General features: G+C 38.3%; 1 protein-coding gene across 4 annotated transcripts in view; it reads left to right on the top strand.

The window, feature by feature from the left end:
• LOC113514767 (adenylyltransferase and sulfurtransferase MOCS3) overlaps window positions 1-11,120 on the top strand; it is a 29,521-nt gene extending 18,401 nt beyond the window's left edge. For 3 of the 4 annotated variants that reach the window (XM_052892365.1, XM_052892364.1, XM_052892366.1), the window contains 6 exons: window positions 563-713; window positions 1,714-1,800; window positions 2,083-2,197; window positions 3,102-3,212; window positions 4,138-4,244; window positions 6,545-8,827. In XM_052892365.1, the coding sequence (XP_052748325.1) occupies window positions 563-713; window positions 1,714-1,800; window positions 2,083-2,197; window positions 3,102-3,212; window positions 4,138-4,244; window positions 6,545-7,414 (1,441 nt within the window). In that variant the 3' untranslated portion in view covers window positions 7,415-8,827. Of the gene's footprint in view, window positions 1-562; window positions 714-1,713; window positions 1,801-2,082; window positions 2,198-3,101; window positions 3,213-4,137; window positions 4,245-6,544; window positions 8,828-9,238; window positions 9,471-10,895 lie in introns of those variants that run through there. The other variant, XM_052892367.1, reaches the window with a different exon arrangement.
• The last annotated feature ends 4,588 nt before the right edge of the window (window positions 11,121-15,708 follow it).

Below are 15,708 nucleotides of genomic sequence, written 5' to 3'. Positions count from 1 at the left end.
GTAACAAACAAAAAAAAAATAACGCTCAACCTTAGAACCTTTTTTTTAAGTTGGTTGAGAATATGTATTATTCTCACCTTCATGTACAATATATATACTTTATACATGTAAGTAAAGTAAATTAAATTGCTCGGGCCCTCAAGTGTCGCCTGTGGATTTTAATAGTGTCATGCACATCATAGGATACACTGTGACGACCATAGTAGGTACTCCACATGCGTTGCTAATGTAAGGACTAGGGCAGATGGATAAAATCTTTATTTGCATCAAGAGATACAGGAAAATTGTGAAAATAATAACAAAAAAAAAAAAATAATACATTATATTATTCTCAATTTCGTGTATAATATAGTATATGTCATATATGTGTAAGTATATTTGTTATTTATATATATCTATTCGTTTATATATGTAATTTTAGTATGTAAGTATATCAATAATTACTAGTACCGCATTCGTGTATTCTGACACTTGCCTATGGTTGACTGGGAGAGAATGCTTCTAGCATTAAGTCTGCCATGTACAAAGTATAAATAAATATAATCCTATTTGTTAATTTCAGCATCAACTCAAGGATCACCATAACTCCATACAATGTTCAGTTGGCGAGTAGCAACGCTATGGACATAGCGTCCCGGTACGACGTAGTCCTGGACTGCACCGACAATGTACCCTCGAGGTATTTGCTCAACGACCTCTGCGTTATGTCCAAGGTACCATCAACTGGAACTGCTTCCCTGAAGTAACTATCTACTACCAGTTTCAAAATTAATTTACAAAAATTCTTAATTGAGAGGCAAAAGTTAGACATTCCAGCAAGTTACCTCTCTGTTCCATTTGTCTGCTAGATAGACTGTCATATCTGTCTGTTTACTGTATGGATAATCTGGTAGTATTGTTTCATTGTTACCCTACCCCCTTTGGCCGCAACAGAATATCAGTGCACTGCTCTTTTGAGGGCGAAGCAATAAACTGAGTTGTGACCATTTTGTATTGCTATGGCACACGCACAAAAGGAAAATTGTACTTGGCTTTATGTATTTTTTTTAATCATTTATGTTACCTCGCTTTTTATGTATATCTGTATATGTTGTAATTTGTGTGCTGTAAGTAATGCAAATAAATTATCTATCTATCTATCTAACTACTTTTTGCAGCGTCCACCATGTTTTTTTTAATGGGTGATAATGGTATGGTAACCCCGTCTGCGCTATCGGTATACACTGGCGGGGCACCAGTGAGGGATGATTGGTGAGGATGAAAGCAGGTCAGTTAGCCCATCCTGACGAATTTTACTAGAATTAGCCACAATGGTTTCCAGGGGGAACCATGCGTGGAGGTTTTCACCAGAGGGAGACTTTGTACAAAAGTCAATTGATTGGGTACCTCTGTCCCATTAGTGTTTCAACCGTGAAGCAGTTGTGTTTGCATGGCTGTGTTTCGGTTTGAAGGGTGGGATATGGCGTCAGTTAACAGGGTACAGAGGAATAACATATCAATCCCCTGGAATGGCAACAAATGGGGAGTATCATGGGCGAAACAGTACACTCTGTTATGTGCATGGTACTGCACTTGCCTTTAGGTAACGGCTTCCACTTTCCATCAGGCGGGCCGTCAGTTTCTTTACCATTCAAAGTTGCGTAAAAGTGTCTCTAAGTGTTGTGGGTTATTCAAATAAATATACATTCATTAATTAATAAAAAAAATTTACAGAAACCACTAATATCGGGCAGCGCATTAAAGATGGAAGGCCAACTCACTGTCTATGGATATCGATCAGAGAAGAATACAAATGAAAAGGTAAGAAAGAAATATCATATTGTGTAATTTATACCAAGCCAGTCGAATATTTGTGTATCTCCCGGTATAGAATAGGCCACCCCTTCCTTTCCCGTGTATATATATATATATATATATATATATATATATATATATATATATATATATATATATATATATATATATATATATATATATATATATATATATATATAGTTTAACCGCATTTGCATCGCATATCGCAGTTTTCAACAATAAGTGTCATATATATTTTTTTAAGTTGATTCTATTTATCCTTTCCAGGATGCACCATACATAGGTCCGTGTTACCGCTGCGTGTTCCCCTCCCCCCCACCACCGGAGGCGGTCGGCAGCTGCTCGGCCAACGGGGTCGCGGGACCAGTGCCCGGGCTCATAGGTACGTAACCAGTTTGTAAATGGACAGCTCTTTTTAAATCATTTGGAAATATTGAAAAATGCTCAATTCGACCACTCTTTGGAATCCACTTCCAGCTGCATTATTTCCAAATTGATATGACATCGTAACCTTCAAGAAATAAGCATATTCCTTTTTAAAAGGCCGACAGTACACCTGCAATGCCTCTGTTCATTTACCATCAGGTGGGCCGCATGCCCTCTGTGTTATAAAAAAATAACACAGCGTTAGGCTGGGAAAAGGTCTCCCTCAGGGGGGTAGTGTTTGTTAGTAATGTGGAGTCCCATTGCTGACAATATATTATGTTTTTTTAATGAGTGATAATGAAATAGTAACCCCACCCGCGCTATCGGTATACACCGGCGGGGCACCAGTGAGGGATGATAGGTGAGGATGAAGCAGGTCAGTTAGCCCATCGTGACAAATTCAACAAGAATTAACCACGATGGTTTCTAGGGCGGACCACGTGGAGGTCGAGCTAATAGGACATATTACTAGCGATAGAGTTGTCAAACTCTATTAGTAACAATCCCTTTCCCCCCATTCATCCCTCACTGGTCCCCCGTCAGCGTATACCGTTACCATTTCATTAAAAAAAGTCTCTTTTGTAGGGATGGGTAATATGCAGCAACATTTTATTTTAGTTTGCATGGTTGTGTTTCGGTTTGAAGGGTGGGATGTGGCAGTGAATTTACAGGGTACAGAGGAATAACACCTCAGGAGTGGCAACGCGTGGGGGGTATCATGGGCGAAACAGTATACTCTGTTATGTCCACGGTACTGCTCATGTCTAAAGGCGACGGTTACCTCTTTCCATCATGTGTGCCGTCAGCTTGTTTGCCATTCTGAATTGCATAAATAAATAAATAAATATTTTTCTCTGCAGGCTGCCTCCAAGCGTTGGAAGCGATAAAGTATATAGTGGGACATACACACGGACAACTGCTGGTGGAGAGGATGCTGCTATTTGACGGTGAAGACAGCAGCTTCAGAACTGGTACGTTATCAGTAATAATATCGACTAGTTTAACCCTTCTTTGCATGTTTTTTTATTGGTGAAATAAATCAAGGTGATATAATTTATGTTCAAAATTAAAGGAAAAATGGTTAAAGAAATGAATGTGACATCAAATGACAGCTATGTTTTTTTTTTCTGCAATGGACATTAAAAAGGTATCCAGACACGATCAACTTAAAGTGAACTTGTTCTTTTATAAATTTTTTGGGCGTTCAATGTTTGTGTGAATTTACTGGGTACAGAGGATAACACCTGAGTCCTCAGGAATGGCAACGCGTGGGGGGTATCATGGGCGAAACAGTATACTCTGTTATGTCCATGGTACTGCTCATGTGTATAGACGACGACTACCACTTTCCATTAGGTGGGCTGCAGCTTGTTTGCCATTCTAAGTCGTATAAAAAAAAATGTTATGATGAAAATTTCCACCATTATGCAAAAAAGGGTTAGATAATTTGCAGTTTTACTGTACTAGGTGTTATCTTGCGGGAATCCATATCATTGGTTACTTGATTAGAGTTATTTTGTTTAATTCCGCCACCGTTAGTATGTGTGCGACTGCCAACACTTGAAGACTGACCACCATTATCACTACCAGAGGTTATCCAATTTTCCATGTTAATATTATATATATATATCATATCCATATCAGGCTTTTATTGTCCACTGCTGAACATAAGCCTCTCGGGGGGGGGGGGGGGGGGGGTTGATAGATGATAATGGAATGGTAACCCCGCCTACGCTATCTATAATATCTATAAGGGCTATAAGGGAGGGCGAGAGATGAGCAGTAGAGTTCCTCTTAAAACATCTCATCATCATGGAGGCCAGTCTCCATCAATATACCTTATCAACAATTACAAGTTTCCCTCCAATAATAAGTATTTCTTGTTAATGTCCGCAGTTAAACTTCGAGCCCGTAACCCGCAATGTGCTGTGTGTTCAGAGAATGCTACCATATCACAACTGGTGGACTACGAAGCATTCTGCAAGGCGCAGGCTAAAGAGAAGGTATGTATAGACACCTCTGTCCCATTCGTGTTTCAACCGTGAAGCAGTCGTGTTTGCATGGCTGTGTTTCGGTTTGAAGGGTGGGATATGGCGTGAATTTACAGGGTACAGAGGAATAACACCTGAGTCCTCAGGAATGGTAATGCATGGGGGGTATCATGGGTGAAACAGTATACTCTGTTATGTCCATGACACTGCTCATGTGTATAGGCGACGGTTACCACTTTCCATCAGGTGGGCCGTCAGCTTGTTTGCCATTCTAAGTTGTATATATAAAAAAAAAAAAGATTTTGATAAGATTTCTATGGGACCAGTCAGTTAGTGTATATTTTTAGATACAAAAAAGAATTTTCCAAATTTTTGTTTTGAACTGACGGAGTTCTGAGGTAGGAAACATAAAAAAACAATACAATTAAAATTTAGAGCCTCCTTCTTTTTGAAGTCATTTAAAAATGACTTCAAATATATTTATGATTAAGGTTATCTAAATAAAAAATATTTTTATTAATTTCGTGGCCAATTTTTTTTTTTTACACAACTTAGAATGGCAAACAAGCTGACTGCCCACCTGATGGAAAGTGGTAACCGTCGCCTGTAATTAAGTTTTGTTGTTTTTATCGCACTCTCCAAACGGAATTAGTAACAGGTTCAATCAATTGATTGATGTTTGATTGATTTATGCATTCCCAACAAACTTAACAGACGAACCCTTAAAAGGGGAAGGCTTACAAGACCATGATACGACTTACTGTCTTGTATGAATTAGAGGGTTTACCATGAAATGTTTTCCGAAATTTTGGGACCGAACGATACACAAATTTGATTTTAAACTTACATAATACATCATTATTATCATTATATATGCCTTTAACTGTCCACTGCTGAACATAGGGGGAGGCCCCTTGGGGGGTTTTTGCTAGTAGTTGTCACGCTCGGCAGGCGGATTTGTAAACGCAGTTAGGCTTTAGAGATGTTTTAAGAGGGACGCTGCTGCCCATCCCTCGCCCTCCTTAATCGCCTCTTACGACACCCACGGTAAACGAAGGGGTGGCCCATTCTATGCCGGGACCACACGGCGAGTGGTTATGCTTAATCAGTTAAAATTTTGCAAATGAAATTTAAATGCAACTCAAATAAATATATATAGAATATGGGATATGGATAAGAAAGTGGAAGCGTTAACTACATTTCGGGGACATATCGGTCTTTGGGGGCATCGACTTTTGGGACATTAAATATTTTATAAAGTGCTCCCTTCTACATTTCTTGGGCATCGGCTTTTGGGCACATAGACTTTTAGGAATATTAAACATTTTATAAAATGCCGCCTTTTACATTTCGGGGGCTTTTGGGCTTTTTTGGGGCATTGGCTTTTGGGGACGTAGATTTTTGGGGACATTAAATATTTTATAAAATGCTCCCTGCTACATTTCTTGGGCATCGGCTTTTGGGGACATAGTTTTTGGGGATATTAAATATTTTATAAATGTTCCCTTCTATATTTCGGGGCCATAGGCTTTTCTGGGGTACTTTAAGCTGAAAGCGCATTTAAAAGGTCCACTGAATTTGAATTTGCACGTGATGAAAACGCCCCATTTTGATTATACATTTAGTGTATTACTGTGACCTTCAAAACTGCGAATGTTGTACTCAAGGTAAGTTGAATTTGTATTATTTTTGTTTAAAATAAAATTTCTGTCATATCGATCCAAGTAACTGTGACATTCGCGGTATTGAAAGACATACAGGTTTACGATTTGGTCCTCGTGACCGGATATGTTCACTGACCGAGATAAAAAGTAGCTTATATCCTTCTTAATCCCATATAAATGTATACGTAATTTTATAGTGAATAGTTAAGCCGTTAAGGTGCTAAGTGGTAAAAACGAATCATGATTATGAAAGTTATAGACGTATTAAATGGGAGGTCGCATCCGTTATCACCCCAGTCTCCTAACGACTGAAGCATCCAGTTATGAGTAAAATAAGTTTAAGAGTACAGCTTTTATGAGAGACCAGACCTCCTTTCCCTGGAAAATAATGTTTTTAACGTTAATGACTAAAGGAGTATCACAATAAAGTTTATCTCTCTCTCGTTCTCTCTCTCTCTTTATATATATATATATCTCTTTTGTGCGCTTTCTCTATTTATATATATATCTCTCTTTCTCTCTCTGACACGTGACACCCATTTAAAGATGCCCTTAGTCGCTTGTGATGGCATTTCCGGTTTAAGAAGGATATTAGGCACGCATATATCGAAAGTTATTCCTGTTCACTATCTAGAATTTTTCTTACAGAAAAAACAAGAGGCTCGCCTCAAATCGGAGCGACGGAAACAAGAGAAAGAGAAGAGGATGACGGGACAGAGTTACTATGGATTTCGAGTTACGAAATTCGCAGATACCAAGAAGTGGATACAAGATGTACCCAAATCTGAAAGGCGAATAGGTCCCGCGTGCACCTCAGAGTTCTGTGCCAAAGGTACAGCCAGATTCTGCTCACATTTCACAGAAGATCAGAGACAGGAGATCTTCAGCTACTTCTGGAACTCTCTAGACTGGAAAGGGAAGAAGAATTACGTTAGAGGACTAGTCGACAGTGTACCACCAAAACGGAGAAGATTAAAACACAAAGGAGAAGTATCCAGAAAAGGAGATTCTAAACTCTACCACTTGTACAATAAGGACGAAAGACAGCCTGTTTGTAGACTGATGTTTTTGAACACATTAGGTATTAAAGAAGCCATGGTCAGGTGTTGGCTAATAAAAGAAGACAAACCCAAATCGCCAAAGAAACCAGTTAAATCGTTAAATGTAGATTCCTATATAGACAACTTGCCCAAAGAGCCAACAAAGTGTCAATACTGTCTAAACTCAGGTTGTAACATAATGTATGTATGTTTAGATGTTAAAAGTCAACATCAATTGTATAATAAATATACTAAAGACATGAAAGCGAAAAACATAGCTCCAGCGTCGAGGAAAACGTTTTCAAAAGTGGTACTCAAAAAAAACGTTAGAATATTCAAGCCCAAAAATGATACAGACGTCTGTGATCTTGTAGCCCAACATAATGTTTTACCAAGCTTGGGATATCAGAATTTACAAAAGAACGAATTGGAAAATCAAAATGTTAGTATTAATTATTATTATAATGCCCAGTGGTGAATTATATGGTATGTCGAAAAGACTTGGTACAGAATTGATTTTTTGGTCAATGTTGTAGTGCTTCTGGCGCACACAATGGCTGTGCTTCTATAGATGTGGTTTCATTTGAAGAGTGAGCTATGACAGAGAAATTACTGAATATAGAGACAGCACTTTAGCCTTTAATAGTGATAATGCATAAGAGGTGCCGAGATATTGCATTTATCTATTCTTTATTGATCACGTTTCAGAAATATGTTTGGTACAAAAGGTTGATTTAATATTGTCATCATCATTATCAGCTTATAACTGTCCGATGCTGATCACAAGTCTCCCCTTTGGGGGGTTTTCCCAGTAGTTTTGCCACGCTTAGCAGGTGAATTGGCAAACACAGCTAGACTTTAGAGATGTTTTAAGAAAGACGCTATTGCCCAACCCTCCCCCTCGTCGTAATCCTCGTCTTAATCGTCGGTGTCATAACCGACGGAAAAGGAACGGTTGGCTTATTCTATGTTGGAACCATAAAGTTTTCTAGTATTATATTCCCAGTCAACCTTTGAAAAAAACTGAAATATAAATATGTATTGAAAAATATTGAAAATTTGCTGTGTTTAAATGTACATTTTATTGTATAATGTCTATGGTTCTGTTCATGCCCATTCATTGTTTGGCCATCAGTTTTTTTGGCATTCCAAGTAGTATAGAAAATTTGATTTGAGAGCTTAATTGAGAGATTTACTTGTTGACGCCTAAATATCGTCCACTGAATTAATATTTCTTGGATTGTTAATTAAGCTGATGAATTATGACCTTTACGAATTAATTGTACAATTATTGGCATGTAATAATTCGACTTGAAAAAGAGGTAGGTTCTCAAATTTTGTGAAATTTTTGTAAATTTTAAATTATATAAATTTAAAAGTGGACCCAATATTGATCCTTGCGTTACACCCATCGTAATAAGCTCCAGTTTATTGCAAACTGTTGTGCGATTTGTTTTACCGTTGAATACAAATTAAATGAAATTACACGCTGTCACCGTCTACTACTGAGCGGCAATTGTTGCTGCACAAAAAGTGGTGGTACCTCAAGGACCAATTTTAAGTCCACTTTTGTTTTATATTTTCAAATTAATTTTTGCCTTATTAACTCGACATATTTATTACGTAGTATTAGTCATTAATATATAACTTGTAACAAATAAATAATAATAAATATAGCAATATAATTGTGCCTTTGTTTATTTAAGCAATTTTTTCATTATGTCAGATGTCGAGCCTCTGTAAATATTTCAAATGTTTTGTGTTTCTTACATTAGTAGGCAATTGGCCTTCAGTTTGTGTATACAAGTGTGTGCGTGCCTACAACTTTGTAATTCGACTGTTACAGTAATTTAAGTAAATTATGAAAAATAAATTATTATTTTTTATTAAATATTTTTATTTTTCCTCCTTGGTATTTACCTAATTAACCAACATCTACAAGGGGTTTTTCAGTTTACGGGTAAACTGAAAAACCCCTTGTCATTCTTTATATATATATATATATATATATATATATATATATATATATATATATATATATATATATGTATAAAGGTGTTTTTTTAATGGTAACAATGGAATGGTAACTCCGCCTGCACTGTCGGTATACGCTGGCGTGGTACCAGTGGGAGATGATAGGTGAGGATGAAAGCAGGTTAGTTAGCTCATTATGACGAATTCAAGGATTTACCTGGCCTATGTTCAATAGTGGACAGTTAATGGCTTTTATTGTGATAATAATGCTCCGCTTCAAGCCTAAACACAGCCATGCAGCCATAGGTAAATATTTTCCTTATTCCAGGATCTAAATCTTCACATATTGCCACCGGATAGTCGAATTCTACCCGATCAATTGGCGGGAAAAGTCAACGCAGATTTAAACTCGAAACGACGCCATCTGTTGGTGGATGTGAGAAGTGAGCCCGAGTTCAATATGTGTCGGATAGATGGCGCTGTCAACTGTCCCATAGACAACCTGCATGGAGCGCGCTTCGAGCAGCTTTTGGAGCGAATCAGGAATTGTAATAGTGAAGGTTTGATATCTTGTCATAATAATTATAATAAATGTACAAATAGACTTTATTTTTATTACATAATTAAACACTTAAATAGTAATTTAACAGCCCCTAATGTTTGCACAAATGTAATACAAGTGAAGGAAACGCAAAATTAAACAGTACTATTTTTTTTTATATCTTTTTTATTTAGAGGCTTTTGTCCTATAAGGGTATGTCAGCCTTATCGTACCCTAATTTTATAAAATACGTCACATACTTAAAACATTGATACATAAATAGATAATACATTATATCTCAGTAGTCTATTTTCATAAAGGGAATTATTGATACAAAAATATAGTAATTAAAGATTACGCCATTCCGGAATGTGGCTCTGCGAGTATATTTGAAAATAAGCCAATCTCCTGTCTGTTGGGACTATATTTCTGTATCAATACTTGCCTTTGTGTTTTGTATTTCGTACATTCGGATATCATATGGCGAACATCATCCAATGTGTTACAAACAAACAGTACTATTGAAAACGTTCAATATATATTATATAATTTTTAAACTTTATTTTCGGCCCTATAAATGGTCTAATCCTGAAGATTGGTGGTAACCCATTTTTTTTTGATGGGTGAAAATGGTATGGTAAGGGTGGGTAGGGTAGGTACGAAGGGTGATAGATGAGAATGAAAACAGGCCAGTTACCTCATCATGATGAATTCATCAGGAATTAACCGTGATAGTTTCCAGGGGGAACCGCGAGGAGGTGAACCTGGTTGGGTATATTGCTTGCAATGGGATCCTCAGTCTCCATTACTAACAATCCCTTTCCCCCCGGTGACAACCCATTTTGATAGCGATCGCAATTTTTTTTTTTAAATAACCCAAACACTAGTGAGTGATGGTAGGTGAGGATCAAGCAGGTCAGTTGGTGCATCGTGATGACTGCACCTGGGATTCAGTACGATGGTTTACATGGGAGATTGCGTGGAAGTCGACCTTGATATATTGCTAGGAATGGGACATTTTTTTTGATGGGTGAAAATGGTATGGTAATTCCGCCTGCGCTAACGGGATACGCTGGCGGAGCACCAGTGAAGGGTGATCGATGAGAATGAAAACAGGCCAGTTAGCCCATCATGATGAATTCATCTGGAATTAACCATGATAGTTTTCAGGGAGAACCGCGAGGAGGGCGACCTGGTTGGGTATATTGCTAGCAATGGGAGCCTCAGTCTCCATTACTAACAATCCCTTTCCCCCCAGAAATGGGACTGGTAGTAAGCATTATTAACAATCCTTTCCCCACATAAAAAATATCTGGTGGGTGTTTCATTATCTGAAAGTTTAATAACTCTTTACATATTGATTAATGTAGGCGAAGCCATGGGATAAAGCCTGTACATAAACGAAGTATACGTTATCGCCACTAAATGTATAATTTATTTCCAGTGACCTTCATTTGTAGAAGAGGGAACGACTCGCAAATAGTCGCCAAGAAGGTTCTAGAAGCAATAGAAGATGAACACAGAAGTAAGATAACGGACTTGACTGGCGGTCTGCACGCTTGGTCGAAGCACGTGGATCCTAATTTTCCTGTTTATTAATTTAAGTTCTGAGAGATGCTCCTGCCATGGCGATGTAATGACTTTGGCGTTTATATATATATATATATATATATATATATATATATATATATATATATATATATATATATATATATATATATTATTATTAAAGGAAAAATGGTTAAAGAAATAAATTTGACAGCTATGTTTTTTTTTCTGTAACGGACACTAAAAAGGCATCCATACATGATCATTTTAAAATGAACTGTCCTTTTATATAATTTTTGGGCGTTCAATGTTATGATGGGAATTTCCACCATTATGCAAAGAAGGGTTAATTCAATAACTGGTTTAACTTACCTGTAATTAGATCGAAAAAGCTCGACTAGTTTCGGGATCAATTGTGATCCTTAGTGTTGAGCGGCTGTAATCCAAAGACGAATCTGACTGCACGCCTCGACTCACTGAGTGCGAGCTGTAAGCCCTTGCAGCATCGTCACAGATAAGAAAGATGGTTTTGGGAACTCTTTGGGTATGATCTGCTGGTCTCCGTAATAGCGTCATGCGTCAGGCATGTTCGCAGAGACCAGGGTTAATAATTTCTTTGCTGTTTTACGTAAATATAAGTAAAACTAGAGGAAGACTTTGTACAAGTCGTTTGCTTAGGCACCTCTATTCCATTCGTGTTTCTACCGTGAAGCAGTTGTATTTGCATGGCTGTGTTTCGGTTTGAAGGGTGGGATATAGCGTGAATTTACTGGGTACAGAGGAATAACACCTGAGTCCTCGGGAATGGCAACGCATCGGGGATATCATGGGCGAAACAGTATACTTTGTTATGTCCATGGTATTGCTCATGTCTATAGGCGACGGTTACCACTTTCCATGAGCCCATTGTTTTCTCACTGTGATCATTTCTTGTAATTGTTTGTATTTATAATAAGTTTACTATTGTAATTTTATGGAGGAAACAATAAAGAGTATCTATTTATTATTGATAAACATGTTTTATTTCCTTACACTCTTGAACCTAAATGGTTATGTACAGGGCAGTTTCAAAGGAATCTTTCCCCTGGAATTAGCTTCCTGTCAACCAAGGAGCTCATTCCACAGCCTGAGCGTTTGCAACTGAAAATTTCTCTGAAAACGCACTGTACGCGACCATTTAGCTTCAAGCGTCTGAGGATGGATTCCCTGTCGATAGCGAGTAGTGCGATGATAAAAGGTGGCTGTGGGTATTTTTTTTATACCACTGAGGTGACAAACAAGCATGCCGCCCACCTGATGGTAAGCCATTACCGTAGCCTATGAACACCTGCAATATCAAAGGTATTACGCGTGCGTTGCCGACCCTGAAGAAACCTCTTTACCCCTCTTTTGAAGAACCCCATGCTGTAGTCTCTTGGGAAAACCTCGGCAGGGTGCTCATTCCATAACCTGAGTGTTCGTGGGAGGAAACATCTCTGAAACCGCGTTGTACGCGACCATTTAGGCTGTAGGGTACGAGGGTGAACTCCCTGTCGATGGCGAGCCGTACGATGATAGAAAGTGGCCGTGGGCATCATATTGAACAATTCCTCGGAGCACAATCCGTTATACAAGTGGTAGAACACACAAAAGGAGGCAAAGTCTCGCCTTACGCTAAAGGGCACGATACCGCCTGTGAGTTTGGCATCATCAACAATTTTCATAGTCCGTCTTTGAACCGAGTCGAGAGGCAAAACTATGTGTTAAATAATAAAGTAGGAACGCTGCTGCCCATTCCTTGACTATTAAATTACCGTAGTCGCTTCTTACGATACCCACGGGGAAGGAAGGGGTGGCATATTCTATGCCGAAAGTATTTATTTTTATTTTTATTTATTTAACACTTTATTGCACCAACATAACATGATTTGTTAAAACAATTTTCAATACGTATAGTGTAGTACAAAAGGCGGTCTTATTGCTAAGCAATCTCTTCCAGACAACCTTTGGGTGGAAAGAATTAAAGCATAAATAGGTAGGTGGCGCGTTAAGAAAGATAGATTTGTAAATAATAATATCTGTGACAGCATAGTCATATACATATACATACATAAATAAACACATACAACCAAACATATACATATATATACATACACATACACATATAAATATATATACATACATATACATATATACGCATAAATACATACAAATATACCATACTAATACACATATATATAACACACAAAACTGGAAATACGTAGGACTAAGTGATTATAAGGATAGGTAGTGGGCTTTAACTAAGTTTTTAAAAATGGGCAACGATTGAGCGCACCGTATAGAGGTAGGGAGTGAGTTCCACAAACGAACTGCTCGCACGGAAAAGGATTTGGAGTAGAAAGAGGAAGAATGGGTAGGAATTATGAGTTGGAGGTTGTCAGTACTACGTAAAGAATAAGAATTGCTCTCTCCAAGAAACATAAAATGTTCTTTTAAATAATGGGTTGTAACTGGATTAAAGAGAATTGAGTAGTATATGGCGAAGACAACTTATAGATACATTTAAAATTCCTCCTTTTTTTGATATACACCCTATGATCAATACCGGATCATTGCAGGTGTGCTGTCAGCCCTTTAAAAAGGAATATGCTCTTTTCTTGAAGGTTATAATGTCGTATCGGTTCGGAAATACTGCTGCTGGAAGTTGATTCCAAGGCGTGATTGTGCGTGGAAGAAAGTGCCTTGAAAAACGCACGGTGGAGGACCGCCATTCGTCCAGATGGTTGGGATGGAGTTTTTGTCTGTGGCAGGTGTACAGTGGCGAAGTTCAGCAGCGGGTACGAACAATTCCTCAGAACACTTCCGGACTTCAACACAACAGAACTGCTTCGCCAGCGTATCTCGTTAGCGCAGGTGAGGTTACCATACTATTTTCACCCATCTAAAAAAAAAACTTTTTGGAGGTCATCTTAACCTTTTTTTCTGTACGACCGTAAAATTGTACGCTGTTAAATGTACCAGAAAGAGACGTACAAATGTGATTTGCTTGGGCACCTCTGTCCCATTCGTGTTTCTACCGTGAAGCAGTTGTGTTTGCATGGCTGTGTTTCGGTTTGAAGGGTGGGATTTGATAGTGAATTTACAGGGTATAGAGACATAACACCTTAGTCCGGGGGGAAGGGATTGTTAGTAATGCGAACTTTTTTTTTAATGAGTGATAATGGAATGGTAACCCCACCCGCACTATCGGTATACACTGGCGGGACACCAGTGAAGGATAATAGGTGAGGATGAAGCAGGCCAGTTAGCCCATCATGACGAATACAACAAGAATTGTTCCCGATGGTTTCCAGGGGGAACCACGTGGAGGTCGGTCTAATAAGGCATATTGCTAGCAATGGGGCTGGCAAACTTCATTGCTAAGAATCCCTTTCCCCCCAATAATGCGGACTATTGCCACTCTATCAAGTCGACCTCCCCGTGGTCTCCATGGAAATCACCGTGCTGAATTTCGGTGTATTCATCACGATGGGCTAACTGACCTGCCTTTTTAGGGGGAAAGGGATTGTTAGTAATGCTGATTACCAGTCCCATTGGAAATATAGTTTGTTTTATTGTAGTTGGTTGCTAGATATGGCAAAATGTCTTCGTTGATGTAACTAGCTACCATACGTTTTAAATGTCTGTTTTGGAATCCTGCAATGAGGAGGAGGGCGTTGATATTCGCGACACAGTTTTATACTTCTGCGGATATCATCGTTTTTCAATAATATTGTAACCAATGTTTTTGTTCCAAATAAAGATTTATTATTATTATTATATACCGTGTCAGGTCAATCTTCACGTGGTCACTTCTGGAATACGTGCTGAATTCCAGATGGGCGATGGGCTGCCTTTTCATTCTCACCTATAATCTCTCACTGGTGCTCCGCCTACGCTAACGGTATACGCTGGCCATTTTTTTTATCATCTATTAAAAAAATGAAAATGTTGGGACACTTGATACGACACGACGAACTTATGAACATTATAATAGAAGGTAAGAAAGGAGGGGGAGAGGGAGACCGAGACATAGTTACATCAGGCAGATCAAGGAAGGAGTTGGTGTCGTGTCGTATCAAGAGGTGAAGGGACTCGCTGCAAATCGTAGTGAGTGGCAAGAGCTCCACCGACAAGAGCGCAACTCTTAAATAGGATAGATAGATTGAAAAAATGCTGGCAATGAGGCCACTAGTCCCCGTTAGTAACAATCCTTCCCTCTATTGACGTTAGGGTTTACCACTTTCCTAAAGATAATCTTAAATCCTAAGCTTGAATTTTTATACTTATCAATAGCAATCACTTGCATTAATGTTTCAGCTGTCTACTCTACCAGCAAATTGGATTTACAAGTCTTCAACTCCTCGTCAGTACAATTATGAACTTTATCGCTGTTAGAATAAAGCCTAGAGCCAATTTATCGAAAGATTAGGGCAATTTGGGTATGTATCCCAAGCCTTTTTCTTGGAAAACTAATCGGGATTGGCCAATTCCATAAATGCGCGCGCACTACAAAGTTGCATTATCAATTGTTACGACTATTACCTAATACATTGCTGTTTTACAAATGTTACAAGTTTTGTTTTGCCTAAGAAACGAAGTAATGTATATTATGGATTTAGATATTAAATTAAAACCAAAAATACAAGGTTGAAATCACTCCCTCGTGCTGAGAATCATCTTTTGTGTTA

Source organism: Galleria mellonella, unplaced genomic scaffold (assembly GCF_026898425.1).
Source record: "Galleria mellonella isolate WM207_F2 unplaced genomic scaffold, CSIRO_AGI_GalMel_v1 utg158, whole genome shotgun sequence".
Classification (NCBI taxonomy): Eukaryota; Metazoa; Arthropoda; class Insecta; order Lepidoptera; family Pyralidae; genus Galleria; species Galleria mellonella.
Note: the sequence above shows the minus strand (reverse complement) of the source record. Positions and strands in the feature narration are given on the sequence as shown.